General features: G+C 38.7%; 2 protein-coding genes across 4 annotated transcripts; both read left to right on the forward strand.

Annotated features, from left to right (window-relative positions):
• Positions 1–2,709: 2,709 nt before the first annotated feature.
• On the forward strand, positions 2,710–7,114 carry clp1 (cleavage factor polyribonucleotide kinase subunit 1). The gene is made up of 6 exons (XM_067381785.1): positions 2,710–2,810; positions 3,098–3,375; positions 3,460–3,567; positions 4,350–4,469; positions 4,572–4,709; positions 6,275–7,114. Exons 2-6 carry the CDS (start codon positions 3,100–3,102, stop codon positions 6,968–6,970), a joined length of 1,338 nt encoding a protein of 445 aa, XP_067237886.1. The 5' UTR covers positions 2,710–2,810; positions 3,098–3,099; the 3' UTR covers positions 6,971–7,114.
• A 120-nt stretch (positions 7,115–7,234) lies between these two features.
• zdhhc5b (zinc finger DHHC-type palmitoyltransferase 5b) lies at positions 7,235–20,719 on the forward strand. Of its 3 annotated transcripts, none has more exons than XM_067388897.1 (12): positions 7,235–7,599; positions 9,037–10,312; positions 10,395–10,516; positions 11,724–11,881; positions 11,965–12,137; positions 12,239–12,341; positions 12,460–12,551; positions 12,645–12,759; positions 14,309–14,417; positions 14,545–14,651; positions 16,568–17,316; positions 19,564–20,719. In XM_067388897.1, exons 2-12 carry the CDS (start codon positions 10,176–10,178, stop codon positions 19,673–19,675), a joined length of 1,977 nt encoding a protein of 658 aa, XP_067244998.1. In that variant the 5' UTR covers positions 7,235–7,599; positions 9,037–10,175; the 3' UTR covers positions 19,676–20,719. The 3 variants fall into 3 exon arrangements, with proteins under 3 accessions (XP_067244998.1, XP_067245002.1, XP_067244999.1); XM_067388901.1 differs by having other exon boundaries at positions 10,159–10,312; XM_067388898.1 differs by having other exon boundaries at positions 7,235–7,568.
• Positions 20,720–22,150: the final 1,431 nt, after the last annotated feature.

The raw sequence follows: 22,150 nt of genomic DNA on the forward strand, positions 1-22,150 counted from the left end.
CTGTAGATCATTTGTCTTTCATGTTTGGCTCTGAGAGTCTTGAAAGGAACAGAAAGAACACAAGACAAGACAATTAGAAATTAAAGGTGCAATAGGTGATTCTCTACCGAAACACTTTTTGTTATACTAGTTGAAAGTCTCCTCATATCCTGATGTTAAATGGTCTATTTTTATAGATATATATTGTCTGTGGAAGGCGCAGGACCAAAAAATGTTCATCCAATTATTATATTCAGCCCGAATTAAATAACATGATGTCCTACATGCCTGTCAACAAATATTTTTACATACCCTTGCGCACCTCTGTGTGAAGTCTCTTCCAGTATGGGACATCCAAAGATGTTTTACTTCTTACATATGTGTCTTTGAGCAGCTTCCCTGCTTATTTCTTCCCTGTTCATTGTCTGTCTTAAAATGAATTTTCTAAGGGAAATCAGTGCTGACAATCCATACTGTAGCCTAATAAAGAACAAGCAGATGCCACAATCAATCAATTTATTTAATTAATCATGCTAAAATTATACTTACATGATATGATTAGGCCTTCAACAAAAAGACACAACAATTAATAAATGCATATTTTAATTATTATACTAAAATTATACTTACGTGATATGATGAGGCCTTCAGTCCTGTAATAAAGAACAACAAACAGATGCAACAATTAATAAATGTATATTTCAATTATTATACTAAAGTTATACTTATCTACCAGCAGAAATAGCATGTCCGGATGAAATGAAATGTTCTGGAGCAGAAACAGTTTACCTAAGGAGACCAGTGTCGTCCTTGATGGACAATGAACATCACATATCAAACTTCAGATTTTACAACAGAACACATCAAATAAGATGCCATAAATCTTGAATGTTTGTCAGTTTTGATCATTGTTATTTTATGAGAGAAACCACACAATGTCAATGTTAAGATCCATAAGTCCAGCAGAGCTCAACATTGCCTCAAGAATAGCCTGAAATCATCACCTTGACCTGTGCTTCATTAAAGTCTCACTTTATTCCTTTAAAATGTCTTGGTGGTCTGTATAAAAATCAGCACAGTATTACCAATGTTTTGGAAACGGTTCTCAGTCGAGTATCAAAGATTCAAAATCCAGAAATTTTAATTTATTTACTGTGCTTTAAAAAAAATAAATGCATAACGCAGCTGGAACGCATGACATCTTCACAAGTGAAAGACAAAGCATATAGGCCATACAATAGTATCAACAAAATACGATAAGACTATAAATTATGCAAATTAAATTAAGAAATAGCCTACAATAAATAAAGTGACGTTACATGATTGGGCTAGCCTACATTAATTACACAAATCTTCCACAGTTTTTCTGGATTTGTGTTTTTCTTTCTATCTTTGTTTGTTTTGTTTATACGTTTATTTTTAGTTTTTTTGTTACATTTAGATTATTTTGCTATTTTGATTCTAAAAGGGTCAAAATGGTCCATATTTCTGATGAATATTCAACCAGTAAATAACAAAATAGAAGACCTTTTTATGTGGAATTAGAAGTTTTCTTTGCTTTTGTTTTTTGAAGAACAAGATATTATAGGTATACACACACACACACACACACACACACACACACACACACACACACACACATATATTTATATATATATATATATATATATATATATATAGTACAGTCCAAAAGTTTGGAACCACTAAGATTTTTAATGTTTTTAAAAGAAGTTTCGTCTGCTCACCAAGGCTACATTTATTTAATTAAAAATACAGTAAAAACAGTAATATTGTGAAATATTATTACAATTTAAAATAACTGTTTTCTATTTGAATATATTTCACAAAGTAATTTATTCCTGTGATGCAAAGCTGAATTTTCAGCATCATTACTCCAGTCTTCAGTGTCACATGATCCTTCAGAAATCATTCTAATATGATGATTTGCTGCTCAAGAAACATTTAATGTGTACAATTGTACAGAATATTTGTGTACAATATTTTTTTTTCAGGATTATTTGATGAATGAAAGTTCAAAAGAACAGGGTTTATCTGAAATCTAATCTTTTGTAACATTATAAATGTCTTTACTGCCACTTTTGATTGGTTTAATGCATCCTTGCTGAATAAAAGTATTCATTTCTTTAATTTCTTTTCAAAAAAATCAAAATCAAAATTCTTACTGACCCCAACCTTTTGAACGGTAGTGTATAATGCTACAGAAGCTTTGTATTTCAGATAAATGCTGTTCTTTTGAACTTTCTATTCATCAAGGAATCCTGAAAAAAAAAGTACACAACTGTTTTCAACATTGAAAATAATCATAAATGTTTATTGAGCAGCAAATCAGCATATTAGAATGATTTCTGAAGGATCATGTGACACTGAAGACTGGAGTAACGATGCTGAAAATTCAGCTTTGCATCACAGGAATATATATATATATATATATATATATATATATATATATATATATATATATATATATATATATATATATATATATATATATATATATATATATATATATATATATATATATATGTGGAATAAAGCTCTTTCTGATTCTGAACACGTTTTAAATTAGTCGAATTTTTCGATTCTTTATTTATATGAAATTTACGGAACACAGTCCAAAGATTCAGAGTCAAAATACAGTAAATAACCATATCTGTGCAGTAATAACTGCATGCTGAGAGGATCTTGGTCATTGGTCAACCACTGCATGACATCATCTCCAGGCGACACGACGACACCATCGCTGTGGTGTGTTGGTTTGACAACACACCGGTCTGCTGTGAAGAAAGAAGAGATTATCTGTTAATTACAAGGTACAGTTTAAACAGTGGATGTTTGGAAGAGTGTAAACACGTTACGATATATTAAAAAATATCAGTTGCAAAAGCCCAACCTCGTCAGTTTCATTATATTAAACGGGCTAACAGTAACAAGCTAATACAGTGTGACATAATTCAAATAAAACACAGTATTTACCAAGATATATCACAGAGGGGGCGAATTCAAACAAGTATAGCACAGTCATTTGTTACCTTCTCATGTTTAAATATAGTAAAGTAGCTCGCAAACATTGAACATCCTAGTTCTTTCTCTATCACAGCCATGACTGCAGAAGCCCCAGAAAAGTCAGCCGAGGAGGGCCTGAGCTCGTCGGGCAGTGCTGGGACTTCAGGCACACGATTCGACCTGGAGAAAGAGACAGAACTGCGTTTTGAGGTCGAAGCAGGAGAACGAGTCCAGCTCGAGCTGTTCTCCGGTATGGCAGAGGTGTTCGGATCCGAACTGAACCGAAATAAGAAGTACACTTTCGGGCCAGGCTCTAAGATCGCTGTGTTCACCTGGCATGGATGCACTGTGTCACTTTCAGGCAAGACAGAGGTGAGAGAGGCTAAAAGGATGACGGTGGATACAATGACAAGGAACATGAATCAATTCAAACATGTCTTTCTTCCATAAATATAGGTGGCTTATGTGTCCAAAGATACCCCCATGATGCTGTATCTCAACACCCATGCAGCTCTAGAGCAGATGAGACGTCAAGCGGAGAAAGACAATGAGAGAGGCCCTCGGGTATGTTAACAGATGTCCCAAGCAATTTATTTCAAAAGTCAGTAGGTTTTTATTTTAAAGAAAGTAATACTTTCCCACAAAAATAATAAGCAACAACTTCTTGAGTAGCAAATCAGCCTATTAGAACGATTTCTGAAGGATCATGTGACACTGAAGACTGAATGATGCTTAAAATTCGGCTTTGCATCACATGAATAAATTACATTAAAATAAACTAAATTGTAATAATATTCTACAATATTGCTGTTTTTCTGATTTTTGATCAATTAAATGCAGATTTGGTGAGCAGAAGAATAGGAGAATCTCTAGGCACCTCACAATTCTATGTGATTACAATTAGGATTCAGAGGGCTGCGATCCGATGATAAAACAATTATAGATGCGTCTTGATGCATCATATACAGGATTTGTTTTTCCCCACTGTGTGACTATAGACCTATTTGTAGTTAATGGGATAGTTTACCCCAAAATGAAAATTCTGTCATCATTTACACAATCTCAAGTAGTTCCAAACTAGTATGAATTTCTTTTTTCTGCTAAACACAAAGGAAGATATTTGAAAGAATGCCAGTAACCAAATCTCGCCACCCATTTACTACCATAGTAGGAAAAATAAATACTATGGGGGGTGAGGTATTATTCTTCCAAATATCTTCCTTTATGTTCAGCAGAACAAAGAAATTCATACAGGTTTGGAACTAGTTGAGTAAATGATGACAGAATTTAAATTTTTGGGTGAACTATCCCTTAAAGTTGTGGTTAAACAGGGTTTGTTGTCATAGGTAATGGTAGTCGGACCAACTGATGTGGGAAAGACAACAGTATGTCGAGTGTTGTTAAACTATGCTGTGCGACTGGGACGAAGACCTACGCTGGTAGAACTGGATGTCGGCCAGAGCAGCGTGAGTAACAGATACCTGAACGATCAATGCAACATCTGCTAAACATTACAGAACTGTAAGAAATGAATTGCTATATGCATGCTTAATTGTTCTTGTCTGCAGGTTTCTGTGCCTGGAACTATGGCAGCTCTGTGCATCGAGCGTCCTGCTGACGTAGAAGAAGGCTTCTCTGTGCAGGCCCCGCTTGTTTTTCACTTTGGCTCCACCACACCAGGAACAAACATCAAACTTTACAACAAGGTAATAACAAATTTGCACTTAAGGGATTGTTGTCTTTATACTTAAGTGATACACTGAACTTTTGGCCATAAATTATTAGAGCAGATTGAGCTTGGCCACAAACTATCCTGGCACTGTTTAATCAATAATAACAAGAAGCAGTGCATTAATCTTTCACTTAAATGCAGCTATAAATTCTTGCTCTTCTTCTGTAATTGTTGATGAAACAGCCAAGTCAATTTATGTGGCAGTGACTGAGGGAAAAGTAGTATTCGCTGGTTGCATTGTAACGTGTTCATTTTAAAAATCATTTTACAGCACACCAGCCACTGTGTCTAGTGGTTTCCAAAGTTACTAGCCGCTCAGCATTTTCACTAGCCACAATTTTTACATCGATACCATGGGGAAAAACTTCCATATATAAATATATTTAATATTATCTCATTATTTAGCTGTAGAAATATTAGGCTGTTGTCACTTTAAGACCTGATGCACGGATTTATAATACTGTTACATGTGCGTTTTCTTTCTCAACTGTTTATGTTCACTTAAAACATTTTTTGCCAAGGCCGGAATTTTTACATTATTTTGTGTGTATTTGACAGTTTAAGCACAATGAAAAACTCAATTTAATACTGAGAGGCAGTTTTATGTGTGCGCACTTTGGGTGTAAGCACAAAATCTGTGGGAATGAGTGAAATTATACTCAATATGAGCATTCCCACGCTGAAATTGAAGCTCTGTAACACCAACAATATTCATCCGGAGCTAATGAAACGAGTAAGGGGAGAGGTAGGTTTGTCGGTCAACTCGCTGTCAGAGAGCGCAGCTGGTATCGTGTATCTGTTCTGCGGAAAATGAGTACTGGAAGCGTTTCAGATATTTTTGACAACACTACATTGCACTTTGTTTATTATTTCAGAAGCCTTTTTAAAAAGACTACAACTAACAAATATATATATAAATATGATATATAAAACTAAACTCTTAAACATGAAATTAAATGGTTAACCCATTTACTTGTTCAGTATATGTTCCTGTTTTTTTTTTTTTTTTTTTTTTTTTAGGATGCACTAAATTGATCAAAACTGACACTAAAGACTTTTACGTGGTTGCAAAAACTTTGTTTTTTTGAACTTTCTATTCATCAATGAAATGCAGAAAAAGTTATTTTTTCCATTAAAAATTTTAAGCAGCACTACTGTTTTCAACACTGATAATAAGAAATGTTTCTTGAGCAGCAAATCAGCATATTAAAATGATTTCTGAAGGATCATGTGACACTGAAGACGACTGGAGTAATCATGCTAAAAATTCAGCTATGCCATCACAGGAATAAATATTTTATTATGTTATAATATGCATCCTGGGTGAGCATTAAGCCCCTTTCACACAGAGATTCTGGAAAATACACGGATAATGTGTCCCGGGATTTGGATCTGGCAATTTTCTGGGATCAATGCGCTGTGAAAGGGGCTTAAGAGACTTGTGAATGCTGTTTCATGTTGACTTCACTATGAATAATCCAGACAAATTAAAAGAATGTTGTTATAATGACTAATTTTTTCTCTCTTTTTTGTGTGTAGCTGACTTCAAACCTTGCAGAAGTGTTTTCCCAGCGCTGCGAAGTGAACCGCAAAGCTAGTGTGGGTGGCTGTATAATTAACACCTGTGGATGGGTCAAAGGTTCCGGCTACCAGGCTCTGGTCCACTGTGCTTCAGCCTTCGAGGTGGATGTTGTTCTAGTCCTGGACCAGGAGCGTCTCTACAATGAGCTTAAACGTGACCTGCCACACTTTGTACGTGTCGTCCTTCTTCCAAAATCTGGTGGCGTGGTGGAGCGCTCCAAGGACTGCCGGCGAGAGTCACGGGACGAAAAGATCCGGGAATACTTCTATGGTTTCCGTGGAACTTCCTTTTACCCTCACGCCTTTGATGTGCGCTTTTCAGATGTTCGCATTTACAAGATCGGTGCGCCCTCTATTCCAGACTCCTGTCTTCCCCTGGGTATGTCTCAAGACGACACCCAGCTTAAACTTGTCCCAGTCAGCCCTGGCAGGGATTTGACCCACCACGTGCTGAGTGTGAGTTCGGTGGAGGATGAAGCCGAGGCAGGTGCGGGTCAGAGCAGAGGGATTCTAGAGAGCCCCGTGTGTGGCTTCATAGTGGTGACGGCGGTGGACACACAAGCTCAGGTGATGACGGTTCTCTCACCAGCGCCCAGACCACTGCCACGACACACTCTGCTCATCATGGACATTCGCTTCATTGACCTTAAATAGAAACATACAAGTATTTGTAGCTATGTTTGGTTTTCAAAGGGCTCATTTTAATTATGTACATTTGTAAAAGCTGCTGTATTATTTGTATTTTTAATAAATTCAGTTGCAATTTTATCTGTCCTTCTGAACATACAATAAAACAAACCAAATCCAGTTTGACTGTTATTCTGCATGCCATTTTTTTTCTTCAGTGAAATTGCATCCTTTGAGCAAACAAATTGAGCAATTATTATGTTGACATGATAGATATTGTGTAGATACGAATCTCTTCCGGATCTCAGTTTGGGTGTCCTATACCTGTCCTTAAATGATGATGCTGCTGCCGAAGAAGAAGATGATGCCTTGTTAAAGAGTTTTATTTTTGGCTTATCAGACTCTACAGCGGATAAACGACTTGGGGAGTTTTCAGCCCCGGGCATATACAGATCAAAAGCCGTTTCGTCGGCCGTAGAAAGACACTGAGATTAAGGGAGAGAGAGGATAGAGAGAGCTGAAGCTCCTCTTCCATCAGATAATACCGCTGCCCCGGGACCGGGATGTAGAAGAGAAACCGAGTCTCTAAATCACAGGATGTGTGATTAAATGCCAGCCATTTAAAGTACGTAAACAGTGGATATATCCGACACAGAGTGAGTATATACCAGTGGATGATATTCATAATAGATGTGTTATTACATTTAAAAAGTGTTAGGCTCAATTTGCTATTTGCTTTTGCTCTGTGTCGACATCGGATCAATATAACCGCGTTTGAGATTCCGTCAGTCGAGGCTATAATAAATGGAGTCCGAGGCTTCACTTTGCGGCCTAGTTAAACAGAACGCAAAACACAAAATGAAAACTTAAATTATCGTATTTTGGTGTTGTTCATAAGTTATTTGCCCTAATATTGAATAAATATGCATTCTTCTTGTGTTTTGAAGTATTGTTTTACTGTGTAAGGAAGTATTTCGGAGGACTACATTCTTAGCTGGAGTGGTAACGTTAAGCTAACGAAGACGGACAAAACCGTAGGGTTTTGGGTTTTTGATTCAGAATTTTGTTTTCATGTCTGAAATTGTTTATGTTTTGATATTTAAGTAATATTGGAACTCAATTCACCTGTTTGGTTTGTGTTTTTGCTGTAATGAATGATTGTGTCAGTTAATGATTTGCCTACCTAAACAGCATTTTGGGGCATTATAGTTCAATTCAAACGTGTGTAGTGCACATATAATGCCAACAAATGCTGTCAAAGTAGGTAGACAGCTCACAAGAATTTTAAATGTAGATTTTTTTTTTTATTACTTAGCAGGGCACTGCAGCTATCTATATTATAGTAAGCTGGTCCTGTCTTGTAAACATAACATCTAGCCATTTTCGTTGGAAAAACCATTGAAGCCACTTTTACATTGTATTTAATGTTAAAATGGCCTTTGTGGGTCAGTGACATCCTAACATAATTTTCCAGTTTATTATTGATTATGCTCTCTGGTCAGATATCATCTGACATCCATCATCCAGTTCTTTATTGATTAAAAGTTGATGGTCAGGTATGATCTAACATGTTTATTAATGAATCAAATCAAGATATAATTCCCACGTGAAGTGAATCGGTTTTCAGTTGGTACTGTGAATGAAGACAGCAGGAGTAGCTGCAAGAAAAGAAGATTATGAGTCGTGTAATAAGGCTTTTGTATGCAACGCTCAAGGTCACTGTGTGGTCAATGGGACAGCAAAGCCAAGGAGAAAAAGGGGATAGTAAAGGGGTGATGGGTTTGGGGGGGGGTTTGTATACAAAAAAAAAACTGGTGTGGTGGAGAATACAGGAAAAAGAGGCACACCCTTTCCTGGTGAGTCAGAAGTTGTGACACAGGGCAGCAAAAGCATGATCAGGTTTCAACACGATGTGTGTGTACACAGATGTAGGTTTCACAATTCATGTCTTTTATGTTTCGCTTTGTTCATGTGATCATTTGTATGATACAGGCTGCCTGTAAATGAAATGGAACCGGTATGGAGAATGCCAAGAATCTGTGAGATCAGGTCATGAGTTCATATCTTATGTGTTTCATCTTTTCCTCTTATAGAAACCGATCAGGCTTGTAAAGGAATCAAAAAGGAGCAGGGCGGCATTCTAGACTCATCAGTCTCATCTATGTGAGAAAAGAAAGGCCTCATGGGACACTATGCAGGAGTAAAATGGTTTTGCACACTCATGTGTCACCACGAATTGGAGTTTTCAACCCTGGACATATACGGATTGGGTGCAATTGCTATGGTGGACACGCACTCAGCAGTGGGTGTTCCTTTTTTGCATATGGACCTCTGAAAAACAACTCTGCCACGTTATCATGTGGATATCTAAACTTGCAAGATTCATGTGATTGTGACCTGGGAAACTGTGTTTTTCTGCTTACTTTTTGGCCAGTTTGTTTCTTATCAAAGTGTGAGCATAGATCACCCCAGAAGAGTGGAAAATGAGCTCTCATTTAGGGCACAAGATATCAAGAGCTCTGTTTTATATTTTGTTCTAGTAATTACGATCTTTTCTTAGACGGACTGTTCCAGGGGGAATCCAGACTCCCATTGAGATTGTAGAAAGAAAGTCATTTTTTTCTTGTAGTTTCTTTTTTTTGCCCTCATACTTTATTTCACTGTATACCTCCCACCAAAACCTTTTTTTTCTTCATGTAGCCTGACGTTGTACATGCACTCATCTGCTGTGATGCTGTGAGAGATATGACATTGGTCTCTAAGCGATACTGTATGAATGCCTGAACTCAAATTGCTGCTTCCTTTGAGCTCTTTTTAGTGTAACATGGGGCTTACCAGAGATTTGCACTAAAAGAGCTTTGCTGTCACTTGATTTTCCTTTTATTGACCAAATCTTGTTACATTCAAGCCATATGAACTTATTTTTGATGAAACTAGAGCTATTTTTGTATTACAGTAGTAAGTCATAGTATCACAAATTATGCGTATATGAATTTAGTCTATTTTTTATGTATCAGCACAGACATATACAAAAAAAGCATCTGCACTATTTTACATTAACGTTTGATTTAGGAAAGAAAAGCACCTTGATTTGTGAGAACATAATTCTATTTCAGTTTCACTAAAGTTATTGTTACGGCCATGGCTACACACCATCCTCACTCAGGTGGGAGACAAGCTTCCTTCTCTCTCTGACAGCTTCCCCTGTTCCCCAGTTTTTTTACTCCTCCAAATGCCTGTGGGTCTCAGTGTGGGCGGGGCTCTCGGAGACCCCTCCCCATCCCGCCCATTCCGCCCCAGTCGCTATGTGCCTGTGTCCGCAGCAACCGCCTTCCTTGTGGGGGCCACGACGCTGTTTCTCTGTTTCACGTGAGTAGCACCTAAATAAATTCATACAGAAATTCAGTATATCAGTTTTACTGTAAGTGTAATGAGAGCCATCTCTGTGCAGGTGTCCGTGGCTGTCAGACCGGTTCTCCTCCTCCATTCCGCTCTATAATGTTGTGGTCTTCCTCTTCACACTGGCCAATTTCTGTATGGCCACATTCATGGACCCTGGCATCTTTCCTAGAGGTATGCACTTCATTTTGTTTTATTTTTTTAACGTAATTTACATTGAGAAAATGTGAGTAAATCTTGCATAGGAATGAATTGCGCCAGTGGACATGCACCATAAGAATGATGAGACGTAATGAATTAGCATTACACCGCAGAACAAATCTTCAGGAAAAATTGCTGTGTTTTCAGTGCTATGTGATCAGCCTTAGGAATAAAATATTCATATCCCCTGGATCAGATAGGTAATGTGGATCAAACACCTGTGTTTTTTGACATGCCACTTCATAAAAAAGGTGTGAAATCTACTGGAAATGAGAACTACAAGTTATTTTTATGGTATGCCATAAAGTGTTTATTTTTAAATGTGATTGTTGCTACATTTTACCAATATTTACCATACTTTCAATATAAAAAATAAAAATAAAAATATGAAAAATATGCAATATGAAAATTACTTTCAAATAAAAGCATTTTCTTATTAAAAGTCAAGATTTAGTCCACAAAAAGCCTATTAACAAAAGGCACATCTTGAAAAGGGGTCGTCTTATATTCTTATATATAAGATTTCTATTTGTAATAGATGCTGTTATTTGGAACTTTTAAAGCCAAAAAATATGTATCAATGCAACATTCATGAAGTAAAATCACTAAAAGTCTTCCTTCTGCCAGAAAAAAATAGTCCCTGACCGTGAAGAGCAACAGAAGTTACATTATTATGCCATTAGATGGCGGCAAAGACTGTCTTTATGAGTGTGTCAGAATTTCACATCGAAAAGATTGAATTATTGTGAACACAGAACAAGACGCAACTGTCAAATGCTTTGACTAGCGCTGTCAGTCACGGGAAGACCCCTTAACTGTTAAAAGGACAAGATAATACATCGGACATTTAAACAGGTTTTTTATTATGAACATATGACTGACCTGAAGGAAAATGCTAAATCTGAATGCAGGTAATAAACTCGCTCAATCGATCTCTTTCTCACAATACTCTTCTACATAATACAGTAAGCTTCAATGAACAATATCAACTTAGAACAAACAGTTTATGTTGCTAAGAGTGGTTGCTAAGGGTGTTGTGTAGTGATACACAGAACCGTTGGATGAAGCTATGTGATGAAATTACATTTTCCTTTGATTTTTCTTTTGGTGTGAAGTTATGACCTGGACAGTATTCATGAAATTGTGTTTGAGCTGTGACATGTGCGCATTTGTCTTACAGCTGAGGAAGATGAGGATAAAGAGGATGATTTCCGTGCTCCACTTTATAAGACGGTGGAGGTGAGGGGCATTCAGGTGCGGATGAAATGGTGCTCCACGTGTCGCTTTTACAGACCACCGCGCTGTTCACACTGCTCCGTGTGTGACAACTGTGTGGAGGTACACACATACTCATCGTAGTATCGTAGTCTTGACTTTTTTTTATGGTCTAAATGTGTGTATGCATGTGTGTCTGTGTTTAGGAGTTTGACCATCACTGCCCATGGGTGAACAACTGCATTGGGAGGCGGAACTATCGTTATTTCTTTCTGTTCCTGCTCTCGCTCACTATTCACATTATGGATGTGTTTGGCTTCAGTCTGCTATACATCCTCCATCACACAAAACAACTGGACCAGATCCACTCTGGAGTCACGTATCCTTTACACATAATGCACTCACATATGCATATGCATGTGCACATAAACTACACACCAACCTGTTCAGTTCTGTTGGTATCCTTAACACACTACTCAGTATGGCAGTGATGTGTGTAGCTGGTCTGTTTTTTGTCCCAGTTGCGGGACTCACTGGGTTCCATGTTGTGCTTGTAGCCAGAGGGAGAACGACCAATGAACAGGTGTGTGTGTTCATGTGTATCTTTTGTCCACATTGTATGTGTTTAGTCAAACAGAATGATGTTCTTTTTCTGTCTGGTTTACAAGGGCGTGTTCTCAATTTTCCTCTCTTCACCTCAGGTGACTGGGAAGTTCAGAGGCGGTGTTAACCCCTTCACACACGGATGTTTGAAAAACATTGCACATGTGCTGTGTAGTTCACAGGCTCCCAGGTTCAAAAATCTTATTTAAAGAAGTGTTTTGCAGATTTTGTTAGAATTGAAGTTCTAATTGTATGTAAATATTTTTTTTGTTTTTTTGGGCAGGTATCTTGGTCGCTTACGAAAGCCTCATTCTGTTCAGGTCCAGCCACCATTTTTGCGGCCACCTTTATCTGAAGCCCAACTTGCAGCTAAAGTCCTGGATAATGGCGTCCAGCAGGTACAAACATCTTGTCATACTTTTTTCATCATGCTAACATTCATGGTTGGCAGCGCTTTCCAAATGGAGTAGGTCTGTAATGGTAGTTTTTTTGGTTTTGCGTAGTGTAAATTGTTTCAATAAATAGATAAAGATAATGTAATAAATATAGGATAATATATTTATAATAAATTTAGAATAGATATAATATAATAGATAAATTAGATGTGTGTTGAAAGGTTGTAGGTTCAGACCATAAAGCGAAACATAATTAGACATTGATTGATAATCATTTGAGCAGTGTTTTTGAGCCATATTTGGACTTTTATATTAAATTGGTTATCTTTTTTATTAATGTTAGACAGCCAATAAGTAAGCAATAAGCTACAAGAGGCTGTGCTGTATCATAAGTCACGGTTGAAGGGGTTGCTTCGCATCGTGCCTAATAACACCCTTCAGCCGTGACTTATTCATGATAAAGCACTAGCCTCGAGTACCTTATTGCTTTTATAAAACGGTTATCACACAATACAAATATTAAAGCCAAAAATATGTATCAATGCAACTTTCATGAAGTAAAATCACTAAAAGCCTTCCTTCCGCCAGAAAAAATAGTCCCTGACCGCAAACAGCAACAGAAGTTACATTATTACACCATTAGATGGCGGCAAAGACTGTCTTTATGAGTGTGTCAGTCAGTAGTAATGATATTTACATTGAAAAGACTGAACTGTTGTGAACACGGAACAAGACGTAACTGACAAATGCTTTGACTAGCGCTGTCAGTCATGGGAAAACCCCTTAACTGTTAAAAAGACAAGATAATACATCAGACATTTAATCAGGTTTTTTATTATGAACATAGGACTGACCTGAAGGAAAATGCTAAATCTGAATGCAGGTAATAAACTCGCTCAGTCGATCTCTTTCTCACAACACTCTTCTACATAATACAGTAAGCTTCAATGAACAATATCACCTGAGGACAAACAGTTTACGTTGCTGAGAGTGGTTGCTAAGGGTGTTGTGTAGCGATACACAGAACCGTTGGGTGAAGCGGTCATAGTGTTCTACTGTGAATAAAACACAGCTATTGACCAATCAGAATCAAGGACAGGAACTAACTGTTTAATAAGTGGTCATTAAATTATTAAATTGCGTATTTAATAAATTATAATAATTAAAATATTAATAATGAATTTGATGTGTTATTGTTGTAGTCTAGTAATTATTTGGATACTGCTGTACAGAAAAGTCATGTATAAAAAAAATATTAAATATTGGTTCTGCTTTTCTAACGTTTAAACACAAAAATAATTGACATTGGTTGTAAAAAAAAAAAAAAATCATTATCAGTCACCGTTTTTCATTCTTACCTCCAAACTTTTCATTATTTAGTATTTGTCATGCTCTTCAGACATTTTGTGTCTCTACAGTTGAAATGATCAAATTGCTTTCGAAAGTATTTGACATAAAATGCTAAAGATCTCTGTTTAGAGTAGGCTCATAAAATCCCTTTAGTTGAACAGGCTATTTTTGCTAAGAGTTGCTCTGTGTGCGTGTACTTCAGTCTAAAAGTAGTCTGGAGATAATGGAGAGTCAGTCCACTGATGCTGATCCCCCTCCACCACCAAAACCAGAGCACAGATACCCTGGGTTGCCTCACACACAAAATGAAGGTTAGTGCACATGTAGATGTATCAGAGATGTCAGATCATGAGCAATATTGCTTTTTCCAATAATGTCAAGTAAAGATTGAAGGAAAAAAAATCATATATTTTTATAACAATCTTTTCTTTGATTCAGAGTGCAGCTTGCTGACTGAGGCTCCACCCACACCTTCATTGTATAAATATAGGCCGGCCTACAGCAGCCCAGGAAAAAACCACACGGCCTCCACACATTCCAGCAAGGTAAGTCTAATAAGCAAAAACTGTAAAATATATATTTTTTGTTTAAGACAATCATGATGCACTTGAGGTTTGCATTGCATTTTTTTTTCCTTTTTTTGTTTTTGTTAATCCTTTCTTTTATTATTTTTCTTGATTATCTGAAATCACTGGCAGTCAGTGAGCGAGTAAGTTTAGATGTGAGTCGTCCGTTGTTATGGTGTTTTGCACCTTGCTCTTGTGTTTTGTCATTTTGACTCTGCAGTTGTTGCGTTTTATTCAAGCTGGACTCTTTCCTGTTGCCGTTTTCCTCTCATTCTGAAGCATAACTTGACTCCTTTCCTTTCCTTAATCCATTCTGTAAAAATGGCATGAATAGTGTCAAATCCTCCTTGATGTTTTAAACATAATTCTTGTGCCTCCATATGTTCCTACGAAGCCCCTAAGGGGTAAAGGTGGGGAAAAATATGAGATGGGAAGAAAGATTTTTCAGTACTTTTGCATTTACTCCTTTGTATTTTGCTGAGACACTTTGTTTGCTTGCAAAACTTTTGCATTCTCTTATAATGTGCTATTTTAAAGGTTCTCTAAGCAATCCTGGGTGGAGTAACTTCCTGTTGACGTTCGAAGTGTTGTCAAACAAAACAGACCCTCCCTCCTCCTCCCCCTCCGTGCTTCCTGAAACATGAATGCGCATTTAAAATCATTCTTGTCAGTTATTGGCTGGAGCATGTTTATTATGTTTCGTGGTCCAGGCTGCACCAGTTTGTTTTTGTTGCCGTTTTTGGAGCTTGTGGCGACTACAGAGACCGCGTTTTTTTACAGTGTGTTCAGGGGACAGGCAGCTATCGGATAGTGAGGAGATGTTTGCTGTATGTGACAAAAAATGTTTTGGCCTAAAAACGCATGACATCGCTTAGAGCACCTTTAAGTATTTTAAACTTGCAGTGACTATATTTTGCCCCAGTCTGTTTAATTAAGTAAAAAAATTTCAGATATGATTTATTTTGAGATTAAAGGGGACCTATAATGCCCCTTTTACAAGATGTAATATAAGTCTCTGGTGTCCCCAGAGTGTGTATGTGAAGTTTTAGTTCAAAATACTCCACAGATCATTTATTATAGCTTGACAAATTTGCCCCTATTTGGGTGTGAGCAGAAACACATCATTTTTGTTTTTGTCCCTTTAAATGCAAATGAGCTGCTGTAGAGGGCGGGGAAAAGGGTGGGGCTTTAACAGCTCACGCTTCGGTTGCTCAACATCAAAGCTGGAGAATCTCTCGCAGCCAAAATGATGATTGTCAGTAACGGTGTTCATCCTTACATTGTTCAAACCAGAGTCAGACACTGATGGAGAGACTCAGGAAGAAGTTACAACTTATAGAATGCATCTGGACGTTTGTGAATGGTTAGTGGATAAATTTATGCAGCTGCTGTGTAGTTGATTCAACTCCTCGACTAGCATGTGCCGTCATTTTAATCTTTTGTGCAAATGCAGCATAGAATTGACCACCGTTTGTGAAGCAGTCCAGCGTAAAATGACGGCAGATGTACTTTATGCTCTAACAGCAACATTACACTCTAATTAAAGTTAATAAAGCGAAATCATAATCAACCACCCCTTTAAGGGTTTGTTCGCAAAAGCATTGAAATATAGTTTTTCTATGCTTTTCAGTTTGATTGAATGTAAAACTTGCGGAACAATCCAAAAGTTTTCCAAGCAAATGCAAAGTTTCTTGGTCGAAGTATTTATGTAGAATTTTTCCTCCAATCTCATTTTTTTCCCCCATCACTATGTCCCCTTAGGGGCTCCGTACGTCCCTTTTATACGGTGTGGTTTGCTCAAACTTTGAGTTGTGTGCCATCCTTCATCTCTTTGGTGATGCTTCAGTTGTCGGGAACGTTTGGTCTATACTTCCTGTCTTTCTTTCTCCTCTCAGATGAGTCGAGGGAACAGTATGACCGAATCTCCCTCTGTCCCCGTCACCACTGGGCAGCCCAGCTACCGCTCAGACCCCAGTTTGTCAAGCCGAGGGGGTGCAGGGTGCCGTGGGGGAGGGGAGGGGGGTAGAGCAGGCTCGGTGGGGCTGGGTGGGGCCTCTGCGTTTGGCGGGCGATCTTACCCTTCTTTTACCGACACCCTCCTCCAATCAGCAGCAGCCTCTTGCTCCTCAAGCCTTCGCTCTGCCCAAACGGCCCACAATGCCCTTGGGCCCCTCATCTCTGAGGGTACAACCTCCACTAGCTACAAGAGTTTAGCCAATCAGACGCGCAACGGCAGCTTGTCATACGAAAGCCTGCTGACGCCGTCCGAAAGTCCAGAGTTTGAGTCTGCTGCTCATGAGCTGTCCCCGCCCAGACCGCACCCTCCGCACTCTCTTAGCACAGCACCGGGGCCCCCGCCTATTTTGGGGTACACGTCCCCTTTCCTGTCTGCTCAGCAGAGGGAGGGCTCTCTCCAGGCCTGCCCTGCCCCCCTAAGACCCTCCCCCAACAGAGCTTTCCTGCGCCCAACAAGCTCACCCCCTTCTCGAGCTCCACCCCTTTCTCCTCGCGCTCGCTCGTTGGGCTCCCCTCCTCCTGGCCCCGCCCCTGGCCATACACCTCTGGGCAAATCACTGTCTTACGGAGGTGGCGCCGAATTACAGCACCGCCCCTCTACCTCAGGGGGCGGGACTCCGATGCAGAAGTGAGTAATGCCTGCAGATTTTTAGCCGTCTCTCTCTTACCCCGCCCCAAATAACCTGCACGCCTGTGTGTGATGGTCAAGTAGAACATTGAGGTCCAGTGTTCGTGACTGTATTCATTTGGTTTGGTCTCTCTTCTTCTCTTTGTTCAGTAACACTGTCTCTTTCTTCCTGCAAACCATGGCCACTCTACTGTCTCTCAAATTTCTGTACGCACCGTCCATCTTTCTCTGTCCTTTTTCCTTCTCTGTTCTCTTTCTTTACGTTCGTCTGCTCTCTTCTGCCCTCTCCTCCTCCTGCCTTGTGGCCATAAGGATGACTCTGTCTCTGTGCTAAGGTTCGTCTTATTTTGTAGTTTTGATGTCTTAAAAGTCAACATATTAAAATTTACATAATTTACTTTCTAAATGTGTTACCAGTCTGACATTAGAATTTCCCAGTAATATTTATCATTTCCTTCTCTGAAAAAACTTCCTTTTGCCTGACATTACCAAGGCGGATTAGGCTACTGTTGTAGGTCAAAAAGCTTTTCTAAAATCCTAATTTCTGAATATAATAGTATAGTATACTGCAGGAATGACATATTTCTGTTGGCCGACCCGGAAGTTAGCGTCACCCTGGTTCCCTTGACAAAAACACAGTAGGATTTGTCAATTATCTTTTGGATTATTGCAGAAAATAAGCTCTGTACAACAAAAGTTTCTGATTCATACACATTTTGTTCATTATGATAATCTTCACAAATGAACACAACTTTTATGAATTTTTAAGCCTAAATACAATCGGTGGAAGTAAAAAGCTAAATGTAGACTGTAAATTAACTACACCATGGTCACATGACATCAATGTCACCATTAAGCTTTCAAGAACTCTTTCGGTCTTTATTTAAAAACATTTTCTCCAAGTTTGAGTTAAAATAGACTGCAAGAGTGTGATTATGCACACAGTGAGGCTTTAAAAGTGGACTAGTGAGTTTGCCCATTTGCTGTGAGTGAATGTCCTTGACAAAGTCTGTAGTCCCATTTAAAGGTACAATATGTAACATTTTTGCAGTGAAATATCCAAAACCACCAGGCTAGTGTTATACATTTTGTCCAACTGATTACTAACAATATCTCTAATGTTTTCAACTACTTGTAAATCATGAGAAAATTCCCATTCTAAATGGTGACACGGGGCAGTGCAGTCGCCTGTCAATGACGTCAGTTACCTTTGTTACCGCCTTTACTGACGTAGAAACCACATGACAACAGTGCCGTGGACAAATGCGGAAGTAGTGTCTAGCTGCTCGTGAGGCGTGTGTTGATCAATCGCCCCAGCCCCTCGTTCAGCTCCCACAACACTCGGTCCTGCTCTGCTTCATACTACAGTAACGTTAATAATCGCATCCATGAACATGAGTTCTTCCAGACTCCAATCCCTATTCTTTTGCACTGTCCGTTGAGATGGAGACCACAAGTTTCTGCTCTAAAACTTGGCGTCATCAAACTACGCCTTTGCTTTGAATAGGCTTCTAGCAACCTCTAGCGGAAAAAAATATCACAAATTGTACCTTTAACTGCCTTTTTCAAGACAAGTTAAAGATATATATATATAAATAAATAAAAAACTTCACAAGGTATATTACTGATGTATTTGATGTTGTAGAATAAAACGTGAACATATCTTGAGCTTGTGTTCACTACAGACCTTATTTCAGGCATTTAACCAAAAATCCATAAAAAAAAACCGTATTGACTTCATGACGTCTAAACCAGAAGTGCTAAAATGCTGTTTCCTGGCCTACAATAATACATCATTCCTGCACCACTCTTTTCATATTAAAATATATATTGATAATATTACAAATGAATCATTATTTTGGGCCAGTGTAAATGTTGCCAGGGCATTGAAGGCAAGTGAAAATCAGAACTGGCCAGGAGAAAAATCCTTGAGCCCTGACTAGTGTAAGGAAGGTTACAATAATAATAGCAAATTAAAACATTTGAAACAGACCTTGACCTTCCAGTCATTTGGAAATAAAATCCTTGCATAATATTATGGTAATAAATTGGCATGTCATTTCATGTTGACTTGAACCCTTGTTTGTGAATGTGCCTTGCTTGCTTTGTCTCTGTTACATTTAATGCATATATTCCTACAACACTTTTACTGCATCCAACGTGTTTTTGGCTGCATTATTACCTTTTTCCACATGCATCCTAATTTTTCTTAAATTTCTCTATTTTTTCCCCCCACCAACCATTCAGCTCGACTTTTAAACAAAACGTGGCCAATCATAACACCCACTCACACAAACCTGCAGGAGGGGTGAAGAAAGTGACTGGTGTTGGAGGAACAACCTATGAGATTTCAGTATGAACGAGAAAGAATCAGGATTCACTCGGCAGTTTTTGCCCTCTGAGCCTAGATTGGAAGGATGTAAAGCTGCTCAACCACACATGCAAAAAAGCATACAAAAGACTACAAACACAAAACGTAAGTGTTTCCCAGTTAAACTTCAACAGTCACTGTGGAGGACGTACACTGAGAACATGGACCAGTGAAGACGTGTCTTACAGCGTTTTGTTTTCTGAATATCAATATGGTACACAAATAACACAGACTTTCATAGTTATTTAAAGAATCATTTGGTACTTCAGTGTATTACCTACCGATTTTTACGCAAGACTGTCCAATGACCAATGGACATTCAGCCTTAGTAGGCGGGACCATGTGAGACACACTGCTGTCTTATCCAGAATGACGTCAACAGAAACCACAAACCTCTCAACAGTCAGCCAATAAGCATTTAAAACATTTACAACATGAATCACTGTTAAGTCTTGCAGATTCCAGTGTGTTTCAAACCCTTAAAGGGACAGTTCACCTAAAAATGAAAATTCTGTCATCATGTAACAACCTTGTGTTGTTTCAAACCAGTTTGAAACCGCTTTTCCACTGCGTGGTACGACTTGGCACGGCACGGCTTGATTTACTTTCGGTTTGCTTTTCCACTGCGGTTTAGTTACAGCTTCAAAGTGGGTGGGATTATAGACTGAGCATTGTAGTTGCGCCGCCTCTACTGCCGTGGATCCGCTCCTCGGCTACCAATGAGAAAAACACCTGCATGTCGTCTACCGACCGCGATTCCAAATCGATACTGAAATTTTTAAAGAATGTGATACTGTTGTCAAAAGTACAGACTTCGGTACCTTGTCGGTACTGAAATTTTAAAAACGTGACGCTTTGAGCGCTGTTACGGATCGGTCCACTGATAGACGCCTGCTTTCAATCGCTCGCGCTCCCACTTTCAAAACGCTTTCAAATTCAAACACTTCCGTGTGTTTTCAAACTCTCCCACGCGTTGATCATTGTAGCCAATCACAGGCATATCCGATGAGCGCGTCAACACAATGGCCAATCAGAGATGTTTATGAATCCGCTCAACAGCACTCAAAGTGTCACGTTTTTAAAATTTCAGTACCGATAGGTACCAAAGTCGGTACTTTTGACAACACTAGAATGTGATGCTTTGAGAGCTGTTGAGCGGATTCATAAACACCTCTGATTGGCCATTGTGTTCTTGTGCTCATCAGATATGCCTGTGATTGGCTACATTGATCAACGCTTCAAAAACACGTTGTAAGTAGTCATCAATGGGCCTGTTTACACCTGGTCACTTCATGCGTTTTCACAGATTGGATAGCTATCTGATTGTGAAAAGACCAGGTCTAAATGCCCTCCGAAACGCATTTGAAACGGATATAAATCCGATCGCTCAAACGACTTCAGAAGGTGGTCTGGGACGCTTTCCAGTCAAAACTGAACAGGTCTAAATGCATCTGGTTATTGAAATCACATATGTAAATTTAACTCCTCCCAAAAATACAAAAAAATAGAAGTGTGAGCACGTGTTATAGTCTAAATAACATGTTATAGCCAGATATGACAGCGCTACTGCATCATGCATTGCCGCAGATGAGCAGCTGAGTATCAAAGCAAGACAAAGCGCAAACTGCCGCAAATCAAAGTGAAAGTAATTTGCAGGTGCTCAAAACACAATCATCTTCATTAAAAGTAATGAAACTAAGTGATCTTACCAGTGCTGTAGCCACGCTCTCTCCTATTGCGGTCTTTGATTTTGAAATTAGCCAATGATCAATAAAATGCAGCTCATATTTGTTGCTTTCGGTGACGTGAACTCCATGAAATCTGCATAGGAATTGAAGATCGGATTTATATCCATTTTGCAGAGACACATTTATGTAAATGCAATCGTTTTATAAATCGGATAGCTATCCGATCAGAGAAAACGCATGAAGTGACCAAGTGTAAACATGCCCAATGACGCTCTTCTCAGATCGCTTACACAGATGCACATGGAGCATTTAAAAGCAGGTGACTATCAGCTGATGCTTTCAAACGCTCCCGCTTTCATATTCAAACAGTTCCGTGTGCTTACAAACGCTCCCGTGCGTTGATCATTGTAGCCAATCACAGACATATCTGTTGAGTGTGTGAACACAAAGGCCAATCAATAGGTGTTTACGAATCCGCTCAACAGCGCTCAAAGCGTCACGTTTTTAAAATTTCAGAACCGACTCGGTTGTGTGAACAAATGATACTGCGGTGGCTGTTACTATTTAAATCTAGCGGGTTTGGTATCTTGTGTTTCAAATCCAATGACACTAGCAGTGGCGATTCTCTCTGACCAATCAGTGATCTGCATGTCACATTTTAGTATCGGTACGGCTTGTTTGGAACCTCAACCAAGGTTGTACTATTTAAAGGTACAATATGTAAGATTTTTGCAGTAAAATATCCAAAAACCACTAGGCTAGTGTTATATATTTT

Source organism: Chanodichthys erythropterus, chromosome 1 (genome assembly GCF_024489055.1).
Source record: "Chanodichthys erythropterus isolate Z2021 chromosome 1, ASM2448905v1, whole genome shotgun sequence".
NCBI classification, from domain to species: Eukaryota; Metazoa; Chordata; class Actinopteri; order Cypriniformes; family Xenocyprididae; genus Chanodichthys; species Chanodichthys erythropterus.